The 22,988-nt window shown below is 39.8% G+C and overlaps 1 protein-coding gene across 5 annotated transcripts; it reads left to right on the top strand.

Annotated features, from left to right (window-relative positions):
- The first annotated feature begins 737 nt into the window (after positions 1-737).
- Positions 738-19,444, top strand: LOC144695407 (stathmin-like). Of its 5 annotated transcripts, XR_013579957.1 has the most exons (6): positions 738-847; positions 9,893-9,972; positions 14,271-14,434; positions 15,441-15,632; positions 15,744-15,821; positions 15,912-16,292. XR_013579957.1 is itself a non-coding variant. In XM_078566299.1 (5 exons), the coding sequence occupies exons 2-5, from the start codon at positions 9,960-9,962 to the stop codon at positions 19,047-19,049; spliced, it is 432 nt and encodes a 143-aa protein (XP_078422425.1). In that variant the 5' UTR covers positions 738-847; positions 9,893-9,959; the 3' UTR covers positions 19,050-19,444. The 5 variants fall into 5 exon arrangements, 4 of the variants coding, with proteins under 4 accessions (XP_078422425.1, XP_078422427.1, XP_078422426.1 ...); XM_078566299.1 differs by lacking the exons at positions 15,744-15,821; positions 15,912-16,292 and adding an exon at positions 18,987-19,444; XM_078566301.1 differs by having other exon boundaries at positions 15,744-16,292.
- Positions 19,445-22,988: the final 3,544 nt, after the last annotated feature.

The raw sequence follows: 22,988 nt of genomic DNA, 5'->3' as shown, positions 1-22,988 counted from the left end.
AATGCCTGCTAGCCGTCCTTTCGATGTGCCTATTTACAACATGGCCTTAAAATGGAGCGGGTGGGGGTTCCTGTCGGCTAAACACTATGCATCATATACGTGGTGTAAAGTTCGCCATTACATCCCACTTACCGTGAGCAACGCCACGGGTGATCCAGGAACAGAGACACACCTTCAATCCCTCTTGTTTGTTGCCTATGTGGATTCAATGTTGCTCTGCTTTTATGCCAAATTTGTGGGCGGGGAGCGTTGTTTACACTTCATTGATGCTGTGCTTTTTGTGTAAAAAAAATAAAAAGGTCAGGTTGCCTCAAAAGCACCTGACCCGCCCCAATGGGAACCCAAAAGTGCCAAGCATCGTGGTTTGACTTTAAATAATGTTATCTTAAAACAATTGGGACATTGAATAAACACGTTAAAATAGAACGTTGACTTAACTTTAAAAACATTTTAAAGTTTTTTTTAAAAAAAATTAACCACCTGGCCGTTGGGTGTTGACCGTTAGCCGTTGGCCCCGAGGCATATTTGAATGTAAAGGGGCGGGGCCGGCTGGCGTGGCGCGCGATCTCGTGGTGGGGGAGGAGGCAGTAGCTGTTGGGCTGAGGTAAAGGAACCATGTGTTTTGATGCGGCTCTGATAGTCCTTACTCTACAGACAGACGCGAGGCTTATTCATGCTCGATGTTTGTTGGGGAGGGGATGAGGTTTATACATATTAACTGTGACCGACCACACCACCCCCGCCCGCCCCTGCAGTTTTCTATGTTTGGCAACTGCCTCGTGTTTTAAAAGAACAACAACAACTGGTGTGAGAAAACATGGTGGAAAACTGGTGTGCCCGTTCCAAGGTCCGTCCCCACTCGTCTGAAATCTTATCTCAGTTGGATTCATTTTAAGTGGCCTGGGCTAGCATTGGCTTCCCATTCTTGATTGTTGTTCAGTTAACCCCACCCTCCCCCGAGAAAGAGTTGGAATTGGGGGGGGTGGGGGCAGTTGTGATGCTTCCTACAGTTGAATAGGTTGGCAGTTCCATGATGGCTGCTTAGGTGAGGGCAGCTGGTACCTGTCAGTACTCCCAGGACTGGAGAATATTGGCAAATAAGTTGTCAGGACAAATCCAAAACTTTTTTGTAATGGGTTGGTACAATTGCCAAGTTTGTGGTATTTTAAAGGGATATTGTACTGCCTGGGAGTAACTAGTAAGCTGTTTCTTTTTAGAAGTTGGACTTTTTCATTGTAATAATTTGACTGGCTGTTCTACTTCGGTAAATGTGGATCAAACTTGAATGAGCTTATGTTGAAGCAACTTCCCTTTGAGAGGAGCCTTGCTAAAGTTTCTAAGTTATATTATTAAAATGTATCTTTTGTACTTTAGTGTGAAAGGGTTAACTACTATGAACTTGAATTTAATATAGTATTTGCTGCTAGACCCTCAATGTACAATATCAAAGGCTACATTATGGAAATATTGTACTGTAACTTTGCTTCTTTTTCCTTTTATTTAAAACATATTTCTAAAGTGGAAAGTTTGTTTTCCAATAGACTACTATTTTTCTGCTGTTTGAAATGTTACTCAAACGCACATTTGCCAAATGCTGTAATGTGATGTGTTTGTCTTAATTAATCATTATTGAATGTAACCTTTTAATTGTTCTCTTTTCCCAGTGATCAAGAATATGCACTTTTAAAATAGTGCTCCTCTAGAACGTGGCCTTGTTGCCTCTCTCTCCATCTACTGGAATGACAGATAACGGTCTATACAATACATTGTGGCTTGTTTGAAAAATGAGGCTAGGCTTGAAGTGGGTGGACATAGGAACATATGAATTAGGAGTAGGCCACTCAGCCCTTCGAGCCTGCTCTGCCATTCAATAAGATCATGGCCGATCTGACTAACCTCCCACCTATCCCCCCGATAACACGTCACCCCCTTATTTATCAAGAATCTGTCTACCTTTTCCTTAAAAATATGCAAAAGACTCTGCTTCCACTGCCTTTTGAGAGTGTTCCAAAGACTCACTACCCTCTGAGAAAAAATTTCTTCTCATCTCTGTCTTAAATGGGCGACCCCTTATTTTTAAACAGTGACCCCTAGTTCTAGATTCTCCCACAAGAGGAAACATCCTCTCCACATCCACCCTGTCAAGACCCTTCAGGATCTTGTACGTTTCAATCAGATCAGCCCTTACTCTTCTAAACTCCAGCGGATATAAGCTTGTCCAATCTTTCCCCACAAGACAACCCACCCGTTCCAGGTATTAGTTTAGTAAACCTCTGAACTGCTTCTAATGCATTTACATCCTTCCTTAAATAAGAAGACCAATACTGTACACAGTACTCCAGATGTGGTCTCGCCAATGCCCTGTATAACTGAAGCATAGCCTCCCTACTTTTATGTTCAATTCCCCTCGTAATAAACAATAACATTGTATTAGCTTTCCTAATTACTTGCTGTAATGTACCTGCTTATTGGCCTTTTGTGATTCGTGACCCCGAATCGCTCTGCATATTGGAGCTCTGCAATCTCTCACCATTTAAATAATATGCTTTCTCTTTATTCTTCCTGCCAAAATGGACAATTTCACATTTTCCTACATTATGGTCCATTTGCCAGATCTTTGCCCACTCGCTTAACTTATCTATGTCACTTTGTAGCCTCTGTATGTCCTCTTCACAATTTACTTTTCTACCTATCTTTGTATCATAAGCAAGTTTAGCAACCATACCTTCTGTCCCTTCGTCATAGTAATTTTACATAAATTGTGAAAAGTTGAGGCCCCAGCACTGATCCCTGTGGCATACTACTTGTTACATCCCGCCAACCAGAAAAAGACCCATTTATGGCTATCCTCTGTTTCCTGTTAGATAGACAATCTTCTATCCATGCCAATATGTTACCCCCTACACCATGAGCTTTTATTTTTTCGCAATAGCCTTTGATGTGGCACCTTATCAAATGCCTTCTAGAGATCTAAGTACAGTACATCCACTGGTTCCCTTTTATCCACAGCACGTGTGACTCCTTCAAAGATCTCCATTAAGTTGGTTAGACATGCTTTCCCTTTCACAAAGCCATGTTGACTCTGCCTGATTGCCTTGAATTTTTCCAAATGCCCTGCCGCAACATCTTTAGTAATGGCTTCCAACATTTTCCCTATGACATATGTAAGCTAACTGACTTGCAGTTTCCTGCTTTCTGTCCCCCTCCCTTTTTGAATAAAGGAGTTACTTTAGCTATTTTCCAATCTAATGGAGCCTTCCCTGAATCTAGGGAATTTTGGAAAATGAAAACCAATGCATCAACTGTTTCACTAGCCACTTTTAGGACCCCAGGATGAAGTCCATCAGGACCTGGGGCTTTGTCACCCCGCAGCTCCAAAAATTTGGTAAGCATCAATTCCCTGGTGGTTGTAATTTTCCTAAGTTCCTCCCTCCCTTCCAATTCCTGATTTACAGCTATTTCCGGAATGTTACTTGTATCCTCTATAGTGATGATGGATGCAAATTACCTGTTCAATTCATCTACCATCTCCATATTTTCCATTATTAATTCCCCAGATTCACTTTCTGTAGGACCAATGCTCACTTTGTTAACTCTTCTCTTATTTAAGTATCTATAGAAGCACCTACTATCCGTCTTTATATTACTAGCTAGCTTTCTCTCGTACTCTAATTCTTCCCTCCTTATTAATCTTTTTGTCCTTCTTTGCTGTTCTTTATGTTCTGTCCAATCCTTTGACCTGCCACCCGTCTTTGCGCTAATATATGCTTTTCCTTCAAGTTCAATACTGTCTTTAACTTTTTTTTGGTTAACCAGGGATGGTGGGTCCTCTCCTTGGAATTTTTCTTTCTCATTGGAATGCATCTATTCTGAAATATCCCTTTAAATGTCTTCCACTGCATCTCTATAGACCTATCTCTTAACTTCATTTGCCAATTCATTTTAGCTAGCTCTGCTTTTATTCCCACATAATTGCCCTTATTTCAGTTTAAAATACTAGTCTTGGACACATTTTTCTCTCCCTCAAACTGAATGTAAAATTCAATCGTATGATCGCTGCTATCTAGGGGCACCTTCACTATGAGGATATCAATTAATCCTATTGCATTGCACAAAACCAGGTCTAGTATAGCCTGCTGTCTGGTTGGCTCCAGAACGTGCTGTTCTAAGAAACTATCCCGAAAACATTATATAAACTTCTCATCTAGGCTACCTTTGCCCTTCTGATTTTTCCAGGCTATATGTAAATTAAAATCCCCCATGATTATTGCTGTACCTTTCTGACGACCTCCCACTATCTCTTCCTTTATACTCTGTTCTACCATGTAGTTACAATTAGGGGGCATGTACACCACTCCCACAAGTGCCTGACTTCTTGCCATTATCATTTCTCATCTCAACCCACACTGCTTCTACATCCTGATTTCCTGAACTTGGGTCTCTAATGTGCTAATTAGCAGAGCCACCCCTCCACTTTTTCATAGCTTCCTGTCCTTTCTAAATGTCATGTACCCTTCAATATTCAGGTCCCAATCTATGTCAACCTGCAGCCATGTCTCTGTAATGCCTATCAGATTGTACTTATTTATTTCTATTTGTGCTAACAGTTCATCTCTGTTGTTTTGAATGCCAGGCGCATTCAGATACAGAGCCTTTAGTTTTGTCCTTTTATTATTTTTGTAACCTCTCGCTTTGCTGTTTTACTCTTAGATTTGTATTCTCTATCCCTTCCTGTCACATTCTGTTTATCATTTCCCATATTAATACCTTTCTCTCTTGCTTTGTCTCTACTCTTTGGTTTACCACATTTCCCCAAAATTGATCCCTTGCCCTCACTAATTAGTTTAAAGCCCTCTCTATTTCCCTAGTTATGCTGCTTGTTGGAACACCAGCCCCAGCACAGCTCAGATGTAGACCATCCCAACAGTACAGATCCCACTTTCCCCAATACTGGTGCCATTGCCCCATGAAGTGGAACCCACTTCTCCCATACCAGCCTTTGACCTACGCATTAATTTATGTAATTTTATTTGCCCTATGCCAATTTTCATTGTGTCTCAGTTAAAAACCCAGAGATTATTACCTTTGAGGTTCTGCTTTTCAATTTAGTGCCTAGCTCCTCATAGTCTCTATGCAGAACCTCTTTCCTAGTACTACCTATGTTGTTGGTACCTACGTGGACCAAGACAACTGGATCCTCGCCCTCCCATTGCAAGTTCCTCTCCAGCTCTGAGCAAATGACCCGAACTCTGGCACCGGGCAAACAACATGGCCTTCTGGACTCTTGCTCTTTGCTGCAGAGAACAGCGTCAATCGTCCTCTACTTACTGTTGGCTACATGTTTTTTTTTAATGTTCATTTAACCCACCTCCACTTCTTGTGGGTCAATTTTTTTTTAAACTTGGATGACCATAAACTGAAATATTTGGTTATGCTCCCTCCCTCTTAACGCTTCCAGCAAAAATATTCACACCTAAAAGAGAAAAGATGGATTTAAACAAAAACTGCAAATCCTGTAACTCTGAGAGTGGATGATGTATTTGTGTATATGCACTTCCATAAGCATGTTGATAAAATACCACATGTTAGGCTTGTTAGCAAAAATTAATGCCCATGGCATGAAGATAGTAATCAATGTCAAGAGGGCTTAGACTAGTAGAATGGATGGACTCATTACATGAAATTTCTATGCAAAAAAGTGTGAAGTGATATGCTTTAATAGAAAAATGACAAAAGAAAATAAATACTATTTTGGTACATGCTGTTTTAAAAGGGGTGCAAGAAGGGAGAGATGTGGGGATGCTCACGCTCAACTCTTTGAAGGTGTCAGGGCAGGTTTAAAAAATACAGTTAATAAAGCATATGGAATCCTGGGCTTTATAAACAGAATCATACAAAAGCCAGGAAGTATACCCATTATAAAACACTAATTTGGACCCAGCTGGAGTATTGTGTCCAAATTTGAGCACCACACTTTAGGGATAATGGTGAAGGCTTTGGAGAGGGGTCATAAGTTATTTATTAGAATGGATCCAGAGATGAGGGATTTAAGTTATTTTAGTAGACTGGTGAAGCTGGGGTTGTTTTCCTTAAGAGGAGAAGGCTAAACAGAGATCTAATATAACATTATAAAAGGTTTAGATGGAATAAATAAACTGTTTCCATTGGCTGAAGGGTCAACGACCAGAGAACACAGATTTAAGGTGCTTGACAAGAAGCAGAGGCAATATGAAGAAAAACTTCTTTTTTACACAATAAGTGGTTAGGATTTGGAATTCACTGCCTGATAGGGTGGTGGAAACATTCAGTTGTAGCCTTTAAGAGTGAAAACATTGCAGGGATATGGGAAAAGGCTCTTTAAAAAAGCAGATTTAGATTCGATGAACCAAATGGGGTCGGTCCTCTTGTGCTCTACATTCTGATTCCATCTGGAAAAAAAATCAGTAAAAGCTGGAGGCATGTTGCAGATCAGATAACGTTTGCAGAGTGGAAAAGACAAATTTGTATTCCAGCTCGGGCAGCATTTGTAGAGACAGAAAAGGACAAATTTACATTTCAGCACTGCTCTGTGTTTACATTTTCTGTTTTGTTGAGCAGGGGTAGGTTGTTGTTTCAAGCCATGACCCTTTTTCTCTATTTTTCTGTTTTTATCCTTATGGTATCACAAGCGCCTTGAGACACTTCAACATGATAAAGCAATATGAATAAACATTTCCGTAAGAGGTGCTGTCACAATGCAGTTTCATGCTTTTGTTGTCTTTTTCCAGTTGAAAATTTGCTATCGTTTGTGACTAAATTAATAGGATGCCTCAGTCAGTTGTGCAACTGCCTGATTGTGAAGCTTGGTAAAGCCTGCAAGTTGTTTGCTATTCTGCACTTAGTGATGGCTGTCTCGTTCATTCACAAGACTTGGCTTGGTACCTTGTGAGTTCTTCAGAAATAATTATTGGTTACTAGAGATTCTATTCATTCACTTTTTTTTTCTTCTCAAAGAAGCCTGGCTGTCCTAAAATATGTGGTATTAATTTTATAAATATGTCTGTACTGGTTGTATATGTTAGTGGCAGAAGGTAAATTTGGAAAGCAGCTTGAAAGAAATGTCATGGCAGCATTGTGTATCTTAGCTAGTTGACTAATATGAGAGTGATAAAGTACCAATGGGTTGAGGTCTGCTTCACAAACATGAATAGTTATCATCTCGCTACTACGTGTGACCACTCAACGTTTTGAATTGACTATTTTTAAAACTATAAATATTGAATGGGTTGTGAACCCATTCTAGTAATCACTGGGGGGTGGGGCCTGAGGGGGGGTGTGGTGGTGGTGGGAGGGGAGAAACCCAATTTCTGTTTGGGAATGATCATTGTGGCCACTAAGAGCTATAGAGGAAAAAACAAGATTCATTATGGTGGGTGCAGGAGGAGAGAAGCAAAAACACAGGAGCCCCAGATTACAGCATTACTGTAGTTGACAAAATTATAATTTTTTAATCATATCAATTTCTGTTCACCATCACAAAGATTGTGTTTAAAAAGTAATTATACAAACCATGCAAATTTTGCTTTTAATTTTATTCAAATTTTCTTCCGTATTACAGAAGCTAGAAAGGAGAATGGTTGAAATTAAAGGTTGCCATACATTGTTTGTGATATAATCTTAGGGATATTTTTCTATTACTTGCTGATTTCTTATCATTTGAATCATAGCCAGGGAATCACCTCCAATGATTTCTTTTCTCACTCCTGCACTGTTAACCTCTGGACTACCTTGAAGATCTAAGAACTTAAGAAATAGAAGCAGGAGTATGCTATTTGAAGTTTTGAGCCTGCTCGACATTCAGTAAGATCATGACTGATCTACCTCAAATCCACCTTGTTGCACTATCCCATATCCCTTAATTCCTTTGGTATCCAAAAATCTATCTATAAGTTTTCAATATATTCAATGATTTAGCATCCATTGTCCTCTGATGGAGAGAATTTCAAAAATTCATAACCTTTCAAGTGGAGAAATTTCTCATCTCAGTCCTAAAATGGCTGACCCCTAATTCTAGACACCCCTACCAGGGGGTGCATCTACCTTATAAAGCCAGTCATTTATGTTAAATGAGATTACCTTTCATTTTTCTAAATTCCACAGAATAGAGTTGGACTCTACTCAGTATCTCTTCATAGGACGCTCCCATCAATCTAGTGAACCTTCATTGTGCTCCCGCTAAGACAAGCATATCCTTACTTAGGTATGGAGCCTAAAAATGTACACAGTATTCCAGGTGTCGTCTTACCAAGGCCCTAAACAAGTTCAATAAGGCTTTGCTATTATATTTCAAACCTTTCATAATAAAGGCTAACATACATTTTGCTTTCCGAATTGTACCTGTATGTTAATTTTTTTGATACATGTTCAAGGATAACCAGGTCCCTCTGAATACCAGTATTTTCCAGTCTCTGCATTTAAAGAAAAAAAAAATCTGCTTTTTATTTTCCTTCTACCAAAGTGGGTAACTTCACACTTCCTGGCATTGTATTTCATCTGCTATGTTCTCCTTCATTCACTTCACCTGTCTATAACCCTATTCAGCCCTTTGGCCCCGTTTTCATTTCTCATCTACATTTTACCCCTTGATACATTTGAAAACACATGAGGTTCCATGTGTATACTTATGGCACTCAGCTTTATCTCATCGTATCCTCTCTTGACCCCTCCAATGCCTTTAATTTATCACACTGGGTCAAAATCCTGGAACTCCCTTTCTAACCGTACTGTGGGTGTACCTACACCAGACATGCTGCAATGGTTCAAGACGGTGACTCACCACCACTTTCTTGAAGGCAATTAGGGATGGGCAATAAATACTGGTCTAGCCAGCGATGCCCACATCATGTGAAAGAATAAATTTAAAAGAATACAGTTTTTCCGACATCAATATTGGATGAGCGTAAATTTTCTCCATCTAAATGTTGGGAAGACTGAAGCCATTGTCTGTGGTCCCTGGTTCAAACTCTGTTTCCTGGCAACTATCTGAAGCTGAACCAGACTATTTGCAACCCTAGTATTATGTTTGACCTGCAGGTGAGATTCCATCCACACCATCACCAAGACTGCCTCCTTCCAATTCCATAACATCAACTTTGCTTCAGCTCATCTGCTAAAACCCTCATCCAAGCCTTTGTTATCTCCAAGACTTGATTATTCCAATGCCTTCTTGGCCATCTTTCAGTCTACATATACTTGTGCTCTTGCAAAATCCTGCACCCCTATCTTAACTTGCTTCAAATCTCATTCACCTGTCACCCTCGTGTTTGTTGATTTACACTGGCTTCTGGTCTGACAACACCTCAATTTTAAAATTCTTGCCCTTATTTTCAAATCCCTACATGGCGTCACCCTTCTCTGTCTTTGTAACCTTTCCAGTCCTATGAGCCTTTCAGATCTCTGCGCTGTACAGTTCTAGGCACTTGCACATTCCCAATTTAATCACTCTACCAGAGCAGCTGTGCTTTCTGCTGTCTTGCCCCTAAGTTCTAGAATTCCTTACTTTGAGTTCTCTATCCCTCCTTTTAAGATGCTCCTTTCAACGTACCTCTTTGACCAAGCTATTGATCAGCTGTCCTGCTATCTCCTTCTGTGGCATGGTGTCAAAAAAAATGTTTATTAATCTTGTTCAGCGCCGTGGGGTGGTTTAATATGTTAGAGCTGCTATAAAAATGCATGTTGCTGAATTAATTTAGCATAATACTACAACTAGACCAAGATACAGTTTCTCAGCTTTGGAAGAAGATTTTTTTTTGAGCAGTATAACATGCTGGTTTGAACAGTTAGATTTCTAAAATGTAAGTGTTTTGGACTTATCTATTTTTTAAAAATTTGCCATTACACACCCATCTTACAGGTCTGTTCTTCACATTGAACACTTTTCCTGAGGTGTCCAGTTTTGTTTCTGTTCCCTTTCGCTGAACATGGCTTGTACTGGTAAGTGTAACCTTGATTGGATGCACAGAATTCTGGACATTGGAATGCCTAACTATGACTATTTGGTATTTTCTTTAATGGGGGATTCAGAGTAAAAGGACAAGAGCAGAAAGAAATGAAATAAACTATATTAATTTCCCATTTAACACAAGATGTGGTAACATGTATTTGCATACCTTTCTAACAGCTTTTGCTCGGAACATTTGATGCTTTTATGTTTTCATCACAAGTTTGAAAGCTACTTGCTTTGTCTTCATATAGACAGACATAAATTGATTTATTTTTATTCCCCCTTAGTTTATGGTGCAGTTCTTTTGAGGCTGTTTTCACAAGTTGGGAAAATAATTAAATCTTGGACAGAACCAGCTAAAGAGAATCTGATGTTAATATCTACTTGAATGGTTTGGATTTTAGGAACAGGAGTAGACCATTAAGCCACTTGAGGCGCTATTCAGTGAGGTCATGGCTGATCTGTGAGCTAATTCCATATACCTGCCTATACTACATATTCCTGTATATGAGGTGTTCAGGAAAGAGAGGAGGATGGGTGGCAGTTTTAATTAAGGATAATGTTACAGTGCTGGAAAGAGGATATCCTAGAGGGGTCTAGGACAGAATCTATTTGGTTAGAGCTAAGAAACAATAGACTGGGTATATTCTATAGGCCACCAACCCATGGAAAAGATATAGAAGGACAAATTTGCAAGGAAATTAGAGGTGCAAAACTATTAAATAGTTATAACAGGGGGCTTTAATTATCCTAATACTGACTGGGATAACAATAATGTAAAGGGTAGAGAGGGGGAATGAATTTCTAAAGTGTACTTGTGATAACTTTGTAGATCAGTATGTTTCCGGTCCCGGAGGAAGGAGGCATTGCTGGATCTGGTTCACTTGGACAAATGTAGACTAATTAAGGAAAGCCAGTATTAATTTGTTAAGGGTAAATCATGATTAAATAATTTGATATGAGTTTTTTGATGAAGTAACAGCAAGGGTCGATAAGGGTAATGTAGTTGATGTGGCGTACATGGATTTTTAAAAGCCATTTGATAACGTGCTTGTCAGCAAAGTTGAAGCTCTTGGGATGAAAGGGGCATTGGCGGCATTGATACAAAGTTGGCTGAGAGGAAGCAAAGTAGTGGTGAGCAGTCATTTTTCAGACTCAAGGGAGAGGTAGAGTGAGGTCCCCTAAGTGTCGGTATTAGGACCATTACTTTTTTCTATCTGTATCAACTACCTAGACTTGGTCACAAGTTTAAAAATTTGCGATGACACGAAACTTGGAAATATTGTGGACTGTGAGGTGGGTCGCAATAGACTTCAAAAAGACATAGGCTGGTAGAATGGATGGACACATGGCAAATTAAATTTAATGCAGGTAAGTGAGTTGGTACGTTTTGGGAGGGAAAATGAGAGGAAATATAAAATAAGGAATACAATTCTAAAGAGGGTGCAAGAACAGAGAGACTTGGGATTATACATGCACAAAATTGTGGAGGTGGCAGGGCAGGTTCAGAAAGCGGTTAATAAGGCACACAGGATCCAGGGCTTCATAAACAGAGATACGGAGTAGAAAAGCAAGGAAGTTATAGTTCAGCCTCAATTAGAGTATTGTGTCCAATTCTGGGCACCAGATTTTAGGAAGGATAAGAAGGCATTAGAGATTTATGAGACAGTTCCAGGGATGAAGGACTTCAGTTATGTAGCTAGATTCAAGAAGCTGGGGCTGTAGACCTTAGAAAAGAGAAGAGAGGATATTTAATCAAAATCATTAGGTATCTGACAAGGCAGATAGGGAGAAACTTCCATTTGGCAAAAGGGTAGAGAACCAGAGGACACCAATTTAAAGTGAATGGCAAAAGAACCAGAGGTGATATGAGGAAAAACTTTTTTATGCAGTGTGTTAGGATCTAGAGTGTACTATCTGAGAGTCTGTGGAGGCAGATTCAATTGAGGCTTTCAGTAGAGAATTGGGTAATTGCCCATTTGTAATTGCCGTGAGAAGGTGGTGGTGAGCTGCTGTCTTGAACTGCTGCAGTCCATGTGGTGTAGGTACACCCACAGTGCGGTTAGAGAGAGAGTTCCAGGATTTTGACCCAACAACAGTGAAAGAACAGAGATATAGTTCCAAGTCACAACGGTGTGTGGCTTGGAGAGGAACTTGCAGGTGGTGGTGTTCTCATACATCTGCTGGCCTTGTCCTTCTAGATGGTAGAGGTCACGGGTTTAAAAGGTGCTGTTGAAGGAGTCTTGGTGACTTGCTGCAGTGCATCTTGTAGATTGTACACACTGCTGCCACTGTGCATTGATGGTGGATGGGATGCCAAATCAAGTGGGCTGCTTTGTCCTGGATGGTGTCAAGCTTGTTGAATGTGTTTGAGATGCACTCGTCCAGGCAAGTGGAGAGTATTCCATCACATTCCTGACTTGTGCCTTGTAGATGGTGGACAGGTTTGGGGGGTCATGAGATGTTACTTGCTGCAGGATTTTCAGCCTCTGACCTGGTCTTGTACTCACAGTATTTATATAGCTGATCCAGTTCTGTTTCTGGTCAATGGTAACTTTAAAGATGTTGGTACTGGGGGATTCAGTGATGGTAATGTCATTGAATGTCATGGGGAAATGGATTCTCTCTAGTTCGAGATGGTCATTGCCTGCCACTTATCTGGTGCGAATGTTACTTGCCACTTATCTGGTGCGAATGTTACTTGCCACTTATCAGCGCAAGCTTGAATGTTGTCTGCATATGAGTGTAGACTGCTTCAGTATCTGAGGAGTCACAAATGGTGCTGAACATTGGGCAATCATCAGTGAACATCCCCCCTTCTGACCTTACGATGGAGGGAAGGTCATTGATGAAGCAGTTGAAGATGGTTGGGCTTGGGACATTATCCTGAGGAACTCCTGCAACGATGTCTTGGGATTGAGATGATTGACCCCAACAACCTCAACAATCTTCCTTTGTGCTAGGTATGACTCCAACCAGTGGAGAGTTTTCCCCCTGATTCCCATTGACTCTAGTTTTGCTCGGGCTTATTGATGCCACACTCGGTCAAATGTGATCTTGATGTAAAGGGCGGTCAGTCACTCTCACCTCACCTCTTGAGTTCAGCTCTTTTGTCCATGTTTGGAATTTGGGTTTATTTTACTAGCTGAGTTACTGCTGCAGAGAGATGGCATGGCCATGCAGGGCTGAATGATCTGAAACCATTCTATGATTCTTTCTTATATCTAGTAAGTATCCATTAGTCCTTGAGGCAGGGAGAAAATGAATATTGAAATAAAAGAAGAAAATATTTGAAGTCAATATGGGTCAAGCAGCATGGGTGGAGAGAGAAACAGTTAATAGACCTTTCATCAGAACTGCTTTGTAGCATTACCTTCACACTCTGTGTCAAGTCCCCACTGTCTTTATTTGCGATTCATTTATACAGTGCTGACACCAAGTTTACATTATGAACTTATTCTCAAGATATCCCACAGTGCTTCACATACAGTGGATTACTTGGAAGTGCAGCTACTATTGTGAATTTTTGTTAATATTTTTATTCGTCATATTCATTCCTTCTATATTCAACAAAAGCATAAACTACCTGTGGATGTTTTCTCCATCTGATATCTAATCTATATGCTAGACTTGCAATAAATGTGATGTACTTCATCTTAAATGATTCATAGTTATATTTGCCTGAAATGCTTGAGACATAAGGTGCTATATAAATGCTAATTGTTATCCTAAATAGTTCTGGGTTTTTTTTTTGTTGTTGTCACTTTCAGTTTGTGCATAACAATGAATGACAGTCTATTTGAGTGCAAAAACAAGAGTAAGAGAAGCCAGTTAGCACATAATGAGGAAGGATGTAAATTGACTCAGCATTTTGGCAAGGGGTTCTAAATTTCTATTACCCCTTGTAAGAAAGACATTTCATTCCTGATTGGCCTAACTCTAATTTATGATCTAATTATCAAATAGATCAGCCCTCTAAACTCAAGGGAATACGAGCAAAGTTTATGCTACCAACCCTTTAAGATTGGCATCATTCTGGTCAATCTGCACTGTAACCTTTCCAAGGCCAATATACCTTTCCTGAGATTAAGTGTCCTTTGTTATAAATTTAACACTTAATTCATATGGTATTATCATCTTACATTTTATTAACGTTAGTAATTTATATTAGAAAACCCTGACAGCAATCTTGTTATTTGACCTGCACAATGAATGCATTTAGCAACTATGTTGATTGAGATGAACTTGGTCTAATGCTGCTATTTTTTTTAAATGTACCTCATTTCAGATATTAAGGTAAAAGAACTAGACAAGCGTTCTTCAGGCCAGGCTTTTGAGATCATTCTGAGCCCCACAGCTGAAACAATTCCAGAATTTCCTCTTTCCCCCAAGAAAGATCGGTCACTTGAAGATCTTCAAAAAAAAATGGAAGCTGCAGAGAACAGACGAAAGGTATTCAAATTAGAATATGAGCACAATATGAACTAAATGGTACTTTAAAATGTGTTGGCTGAAAGGCCCTTTTGATCAAATAACAAGTGATGCCTAAATGGCAGGTGTTGTTTTTCTGCGTTCTCAGTACTATGCAATGATTTCTTTATTGCACATTGAGCACTCCTACACTTTACACTTCTAATTTTGAGTGTTCAAAATCAAAACAGGAAAAGCACTACATATCACTAACAACTCATCTTGAGAAAAAAAAACAATGCCAAAAGCCAGATGAAGAATAAAGCTATGTTACCCCAACCTTCCAGAGCAACCTAGTATTTGTTGTGTTTTGTACAATAGTAGATTGAGAGTTTGGAATCGAACCGAGATTTCCTAAAATTATTATGTAGGAATTTTGCATGTAGTACAGAAGACTTTTCATCTCTGCTTTGGACTGGTTCTAAACAAATTTTACGCATTTTTAAAAATTTCTAATTTGTAGTACTATGCAGTCTGTGGAAGGGCTGTGAGGCTGTTTTTTTGACAATTAGCACAGTAGGTAGATGTGCTGAGATCCTTTTTTTATGTAATTTATTCAGTAGGAGTAAGAAGAAAATGAAAGCTTAAAATCTGTAACAAGTATTGGAAAGGCACAGCATCCAAAAGAGGAAACCCAGGCAAATATTTTTGAGATTCTTTTTGAAGTTTGAAGGGCAAAGCGTAAACCTATCTGCTTCCTGACTTGTGTATTCCCTGTATTTTCTATCCTTTGTTAATCTTCCATGTGCTTAATATCGCTTTAAATATGATTTGCTTTTAATTGTGATATAGCGGCGAAATGTTCATCTATTATAAGAATTCTGGAGGTGTAGAACAACCTGTTTATAATGGCTTTTGTTGAGATTCAACATTTTCTTTCTTTGCAAAATACTTGGTGCCTGGATGTGACTTGCATCTCTGAATATGTAGAACTGGCCTTGTGGTCTCAAATGTTCAGCTGAACAATTAATCTCTGTTCTTTCCCTAGTCACATGAAGCAGAAGTTTTGAAGCAGTTGGCTGAAAAACAGGAGCATGTAAAGGAAGTGCTTCAGAGAGCTATTGAAGAAAATACCAAATTCAGCAAAATGGCAGAGGAAAGACTGATCTCCAAGATGGAACTTATTAAGGAGAACCGTGAAGCTCAGTTGGCTGCCAAGCTTGAGCGTCTTCGTGAAAAGGCAAGTTAACCTTAACACCCTTTATTCAGTAGAGGTGAAATCCAGAATGGCTTATTTCCCAGGGTCACCACTGGAACTTTTAATTTCCAATTTTTTTACACTTCTCCTTAGGGCTGTGACTGATGCAGGGGCATAGTTCTATGGGTGCTGGCAGCCCTCCAGTACCATGTCCAACTAGCCAGTTTTCATGTGAGTCTAAACAATGAGTGCTGCCAACTTATTGAGCCGTGGTGGGTCATTGAAGCTGAGTCTGTTTCTGTTCATGATTGCCATTTTCAGCATGCGAGACCATGGCTCTGGGTGGCAACAGAAGCATGGATCACAACTTGGACCTTGTGGTCAAAGCCATAAAAGACCAACAGTATGTGGTGCATTTACCCACTGAGCCATTGAGGGAGCCTGTTGGAAAATTCCAACCTATTAATGTCTTTCAACCACAAGGTAAGTCATACCTGAGTGCCTTTACTTAAGAGTTTTGCAGTTGGTTATCAACCAGAGCAGATGATGACTGGAAATCCTGGAACTATTATCTGGAATATGACACCGCCTTTCTAAGAAGTAAAATAAAATGTTGCAGTAAAATTCTGTACATACCTGTATGCAGGTATTCTGGATGCAGCGTTGCTCAGCATAGGAAGCAAAGGAACAATGTAGTGTTTGAGTGGGTGCAACATCAGGCAACTAAAGTGATGCAGATTTTGTAAAACGTGAAAAAAGTTGGCTTTCCGCTTGGGAAAATGGATCAAAAATTGATCACATTACTTACATTGCAGGTTTTGGATGCTAAGAAATGTTTTTGTTATATTAAGTAAATGTAGAACTCAGTCTATTTCTCACAAAAGTTAAAGATATTTGGGATAAGGTATATGTTGAAGCCATTGAAGCAAATCATGTCAAAGACTTCTTTCAGAAAGAGTAGGACAGCTGTACTGGATGGTGTACTCAAAATCAAATTAAGGGAAATGTGTTTGGTCATATACCAATATCTAAGTGTCAGATTTTGGGCTACTTCTGACAAGAAACCCGGATGACAAGAAATGCATTTGAATTATTTGAACTCTTATCTGCAAAACATAAACGAGCTGGGTGTTGCGGTGTTACGTTTGCTCATGCCTAGCAACGTGATGATTATTTAAACTTTTTGATGGTTGAACTGGAAGTTTGTTATTGCAAGAATAAATGGCAGCAGTGCCCTAATTCATGCTGACTGCAAATATTCATTTCAGTAGAAAGGTTTTTATTGGTATGTAGTTGGATTGAAAATGTCAGCTGGTATGTTTTTAAAGTTGCAAGTTACTGGAGGGAATTTCAGTTACTCAGTAAGTGTGCTCTGGAAATATGAGCAAGTATAATGGTTGTATTCAAACTTGCTAATGTCCAACATCTGAATCTCGTCATAAGCACATAAACAGTCTGAAATGCCATTTTTTGAACCTAGCTCAATCTTTGTCTATATCTCCTATCGAACATTGTTTGTTCTAGGGTTTCCCAATATGTGCTTTGTTAGTTTTCCCCTCTGCATTTTACTGAATTGTCAATGTGTTGATAAACTGACAAAGAATAAATCCAAGTTTGAGTGCACACATATAGCCAAACTTATTGCTACAATTTACCTAAGTAGTTTGGTCGCTAGCTTACTTAATTTGTTGACAATGCAAATACAAACCAACTTTCTTTTTGATATACTGTAATTTTCTAAAAGGGAGGATGGATACTTTCTTATTTATTCCCAGGTTTGGGGAATTGCTTACAGTAATTTGCTCATGTTGCTTTGAAGCGAGATGCTTTTCATAGGAGGGACCCAAATTGACCCCCTTTGCACCTTTTGTATATGGGTTCCATTTCTATTAGCTCCTGAGCCAAAATAGGCAAGCTCCTCATTTCTTCATGGCTGAGATAGGAAACTGGGGCAGTAAGGGTTATGAACATAAAGCTGTGCTGAGCAAGCACTCCTCCCAAGCATAGGAATGAGTGCTCTATACCTAGGGCAGCATTTTCCCCCCATCGGGGAGGTTGTGCGGGAGCGGGCGCGTTCGCATTTGGCGCCGTCAGTTTGGGGCGTGGTGCCATTTTACGTGGGCAGGCCAATTAAGGCCCACCCAGTGTGACGTCCGCCCGGAAGCACTGTGCACCCTGTGCGGGTTGCGGGGGGCGTGGGATTCCCTGAGCCGGGAGTGTGATTCGCGCAAAAGAGCGCACAGATCTCCCTGAGGCAAAGTGCTGCCTGAGGGAGATTGGCTCAAATGTGAAGCCGTTATTAAAGGCAGAAAAGAATGTTCCTGACATGTCCCCTCATGTAACACTGTCACGTGAGCTGGGACATGTCCATTACTTTTATTTAAAAATTTCTGAACATTTTAAATCCCTCATGAAACCGCATCCCGCCCATGGGTGAGGTTTCATGCTTTTTCGGAAGGCCGCCTGGGCTCTTCACCTGCCCGCCAACCGTAGGGTTGGACGGGAAGGCCCATTAATTAGGTAAATTACTTTTTTAAAGGCTTAAAGTGACCGCTGACAGTTCATCAGGCGTGCAGCCAACCCAACTGCGCGCCCGGCAAACTGAGAATCTAAATCACGCGGGGTGATGTCGGGACGCACGCCCGACGTCACCCCGCGTCATTTTACGCATCGGCGAGCGGGCCTCACCCCTGCTTGCCAACCAGAAATTGCTGCCTCTAAAGTAAGAAATCATTGAGCAATGCAGTGGCATGGTATACTGCACTTCACCACTGTAACCCTAGAAGGTATTTCTCATTACCACCACCTCCCAACTCTAGGTGAATTTCCTTAACTTGAAGGTTCTTAGTGCTTTTCTTTTTCCATTTCCCTTCCTGCAGACATTGGCCCTTTTCTGTACCTGTCTTATTTGGTTGATCCTCTCAACAGCACCACTGATCAGTGTGAGAATGATGACGTTCCTATAAATTAATAATTGAAGCCATTTGAAGATGCTTTTAAGTCTGAAGTAATTGCCAGCTCAGCATATTGTGTGCTGAATCTTGCTGGCTGTAGTCTTCTGGTAGTTTTTAGTGTTTCCTAGGTTGAAGAGTGCATCTGCACTGAAATCTCTCCCCTCAATTACCCTGTAGTAACTAGTTTATGAATGAGAAATATAATGCTAAAATTTATACAGCGCATTAACCAAACAAAACACTTCACAATGAATTACTTTTCAACTGCAGGCAAGTGTTGGGTAGTTTAATTGGCTTTAATGTGACTGCATAATCCAGAAAGTTTTATGTCACTTTCAGTCCAAAGCTAATTTTAACAGATTTATACACAATTGTATAGAAACTATTCTCTGCTGTATTAGTATATGTAAAAAAAAACTTTCTATTTTTTCGGAAAATTTAGGACAAGCACCTGGAGGAAGTGAGAAAGAACAGAGAAAGCAAAGAAACCGAAGAACTTGTTTAACCTTGTGCATTTTTGAAATGAGGGTTTTCAAAAATACAGTTTTTAAAAGAAAAATTAAAGTCAATGTGTTGAACAAAACCCTCTTAATAGTGCATTAAAACATGTAACCAGGAATAAGAACACACTCTGAATTGGGGTGGTTGCGGGAGTGGGGGTGGGGAGAAAGGAAAAACTACAATATAGTTCTACCTTTGCTAGTCATTTCAAATATTACAGCTGTTTGTATAATTTTTTTGCATTGCTGGTACTATATGGAGTCTAAAATTTTTTTTAAATATGTAGTTTTCACCTTGTTTCTTCAATGACAGCTGTATATGCTATATGTTACATTTTTAGTCCCAACGTGTAGTTGTCCAAGCATGCCTCAGCTGTATCTTTAAATAAAACTGCATTAATTGCTGTCAAAGTCTGAGCACTTGTTTTCTTGAATCCAGTCCGATGCTACTGTGTAATTATAATATGGAGGTGGTGAAATATTATTCCAGAACATTTCACTGGGTTTGTGTGCAAATATGACCAATTTAAAAGGCTCAGACTTTCTTTACAGTTAGCCATCAATGAATGTCCTTTTCTGAGAAAGTAAGCTTGTTATGAAGCAGTTGATGTATTTTTTGTACTATCAGTGTTTTGTCCTGAAGAGTTAAGTTTAAATAGAAACACTGGGTTATGTAAACATAAAAGAACGGAGAAATTTGTATAAAAGTAGAAATACTCTGAGGCAGGAACAGATTACGGTTTCCTATGATTCAATAGCTTTAATAGTTTTAACATCTGAACTTCAAGATGGGTTGCTGGTTCCAAGTGTGTGTATATCAGATGGTTCTGCCTCCAGCCCAAAAGCCAATCTCCATATCGGGAATTTTAACAGATTTTTAAAAAATTTCCCTGCCCTCAGTTGTCTGGCTTCATTCAAATGCGAATTTGCAGCAGGAGTAGGCCACTCGGCTTCTCCAGCCTGCTGCGTCATTTGATAAGGTCATGGCTGATCTGATTGTGGCCTCTACTTTCCTGCCTACCTCCTATAACCTTTGACTCCCTTGTCAATCAAGAAACCGCCTAACTCAATGTTATGACCGATGCAGTTGGTAAAGCTGAGTTATTTAAAATTCCCAGAAAGAAATTTTAAACAACTGTCATAACCTATAATTTTAAGTGTTATATTTGAGATGCGACTCTAAATTCAGGAATCAGACTACCAGTTCTCGAGGTTTTACATTAAACTAAATGAAACATGTCATTAATTTACACAGGTTAAAATATATATACACATGGCTTCAAATTACTACTATCATATCTTTTAACAAATTCCCAAACTAATCTCCATTAAGGCAACAGCAACCCATACACTTAATCAGACACCAGGCAAAGCATTTTCACCTTACAAATTGAAAATTAGGTTCTTTTCACTTTGGTTCCTGTGGAGATAGTTGGAAGCTTACAGCTGCCTTTTGATCTCACATTGCCTCTGCCCTGCACACACAACACTGCTGAAGTTATCTACCACCACCCATTGAATGTAAATTTTCATTGTATCACCAACCTCTGAACTAAACCTCTCTAACAATAAAACCTCTTTCATAGTACCAATTTTATTTGTAATATAAACACATTGCTTGGTATCTGCTAGATAGGTGTCAGTTTTCACCCCATTTCTTGAATGCTCTATTCAAAAAATGTAAATGCACGCTATCTCTCTTACATATCAAAGCACCCAGACTAGCTGGCTTTAATCCAATTAAGACACACCCACAGAATAAACCTCTATTTTAAAAGAAAAATACTTCCCAATAATATTATACATTAATAGCTTCATGATACTCAGCCTTAAAAATATTCAATGATCCTGCCTCCACTGCTCTCTGGGGAAAAGAATTCCACAGACTAATGACCTTCTGAAGAGAAAAAGATTCTCCTCATCTCCATCTGAAGGAGACCCCTTATTTTTAAACTGCACTCCCTATTTCCAGCCTCTTCCACAAAGGAAAACACCCTCTCAGCATCCACTCTGTCAAGTCTCCCCAGGATCTTGTATGTTTAATAATATCGCCTCTATTCTTCTAAACTCCAGTGGATACAGGCCCAACCTGCCCAATATTTCATCATAAAATAACCCCTTCATTCCAGGAATCAGAAGAGTAGATGGGCTGGATTTTCATGGAGTTCGAAAGACTCCATGGGCCTTTAAAAATGGCGGGCAAGACCTGAGTGCGGAGTCCCACCCCCATTTTTGATGTGTCCCATTTTTGCCAGTAGGGAAAGGGGGCAGGATGCGAATCACAGATGAGCGAAAACCAGAACTCAGCAAAAACATTTGAACTTAGTGCTGAGTTCATACAGACTCCATTTTGGCTGCTTTAAGGGACTGAACCATACTGTGGGAGACATGAATTTAAGGAGTAGAAGTAAATGCTCTTGCAGGGTGGCATAGTCTGTTTAACTGTCACGATCTGAAATTTTTAATGAATGCTTGGCTGACTTCTAAATGCTAATATTATCTCAGGGTTCTATGTTCACAGTTGGATTGACAGCTTAAAGAACCTATTAAATGATTAGCTGTCTTTGTGGGTATGAAAGGAAGTTCTTTTATTAAGAAATTAAATACTTAATGTAAAAGTTTTAGGCTGTCATGAATAGGATTTTTAAAATATCAAGTCTGTATCGTTAAATATGTATTAAATTTTATAACTTTTTATTTTATTTAATCTTGACATGGCTCCTGATGGCCTGCCCGTGGTGGATACTGGGTGATTTGGCATGGAGGGTATAAGGGGCCATTGGGGGCATGAGTTAGTGTAGGGGCTATAAGAGGCAATGGAGATGTGTGTTTGCATGGAGGGTATAAGGGCCCTTGGGATTATGAGGGCTAGAACAAGGCTTCCCAAACTGGATTGTGACCCCCTGTGGGATCATGAGATTTTGGGGTAGCAAGTTCCATGGTAGCAATGTCAGTCATGGAACTTGGACTGATTTCTGATGGCTGCAAGGCCCCTTTAAATGTTTGTGTTTCTCAAGAGGCCCAATTGCTGCTGCTGCAAAAAACCTATGGATTTGTAGGTTTTTTCTTTAGAAACCCCTGCGTTTTTATCATACTCAACTTCTGTTTTTCCACTTCCCCACCACAGATTCTCACTTTGGGGTCACACGAAGACTGAGGCATCAAAATAGGGTCACACCGGGAGCAGTTTGGGAAGCACTGGCCTAAACTTACTATAAAACTGGGATAAAGTCCCAGAGAACCGAGATGGACCTTCTAACCATGGGTTTGTTTTCACCCATTGTGCATTATTCTCCAATTTGTGTAATATCATTCAGTAATACTATATACTCAATGCCTCACTGCTGACCATAAAATCTGAGCACACGATGCTTGCTGCTGATCTCTAAGAAAGCTGCCCATTAAGACCTAGTGATCCAGTGGTGCAGATTTTCCCCTTTCCTTGCAGCAGTTTAAATTTGGTGCCAAGTCAGGGAGATTGCCAACATCAACAGCAATGTGGTCAAAAACAGGTAAGCTGCCAATCACATTGAAATATTCTCAGCAAACCAGGAAGTTAAAAACCCTGAACCCTTTTGATTTCAATTTTCCAGATACTTCAAAAATCTGATTTTTTTTTTATCATGGAAACATTTGACATTCCACAAATATAGAATTACCTTTTCAAGATGAGTATGGGGTTTAGCAGTAATTATGAAGTTAGTACACTGCTTAAACGCCTTATTCAACACGGGTTTTTACAGGGAGACTAAGAGCAAAATGTGGAAGATTTTGTCATTTCACTGCTCGCATTGAGATTGCATCCTGGGAGTCCCCAACAGGGCACACCCTCTGGAGAAGTATAGAAACACTAACAGCAACTTCTGGATTTCCAAGTTATTCTGCACCTGTGCACACTCCTGAAGTTCCTGCTGGTTTTGGTAAAGTAATGACTGCCAATGCCA

The sequence above is a fragment of the Cetorhinus maximus genome, chromosome 21 (genome assembly GCF_964194155.1).
Source record: "Cetorhinus maximus chromosome 21, sCetMax3.hap1.1, whole genome shotgun sequence".
Lineage (NCBI taxonomy): Eukaryota > Metazoa > Chordata > Chondrichthyes > Lamniformes > Cetorhinidae > Cetorhinus > Cetorhinus maximus.
This window is presented reverse-complemented; position numbering and strand designations above follow the sequence as displayed.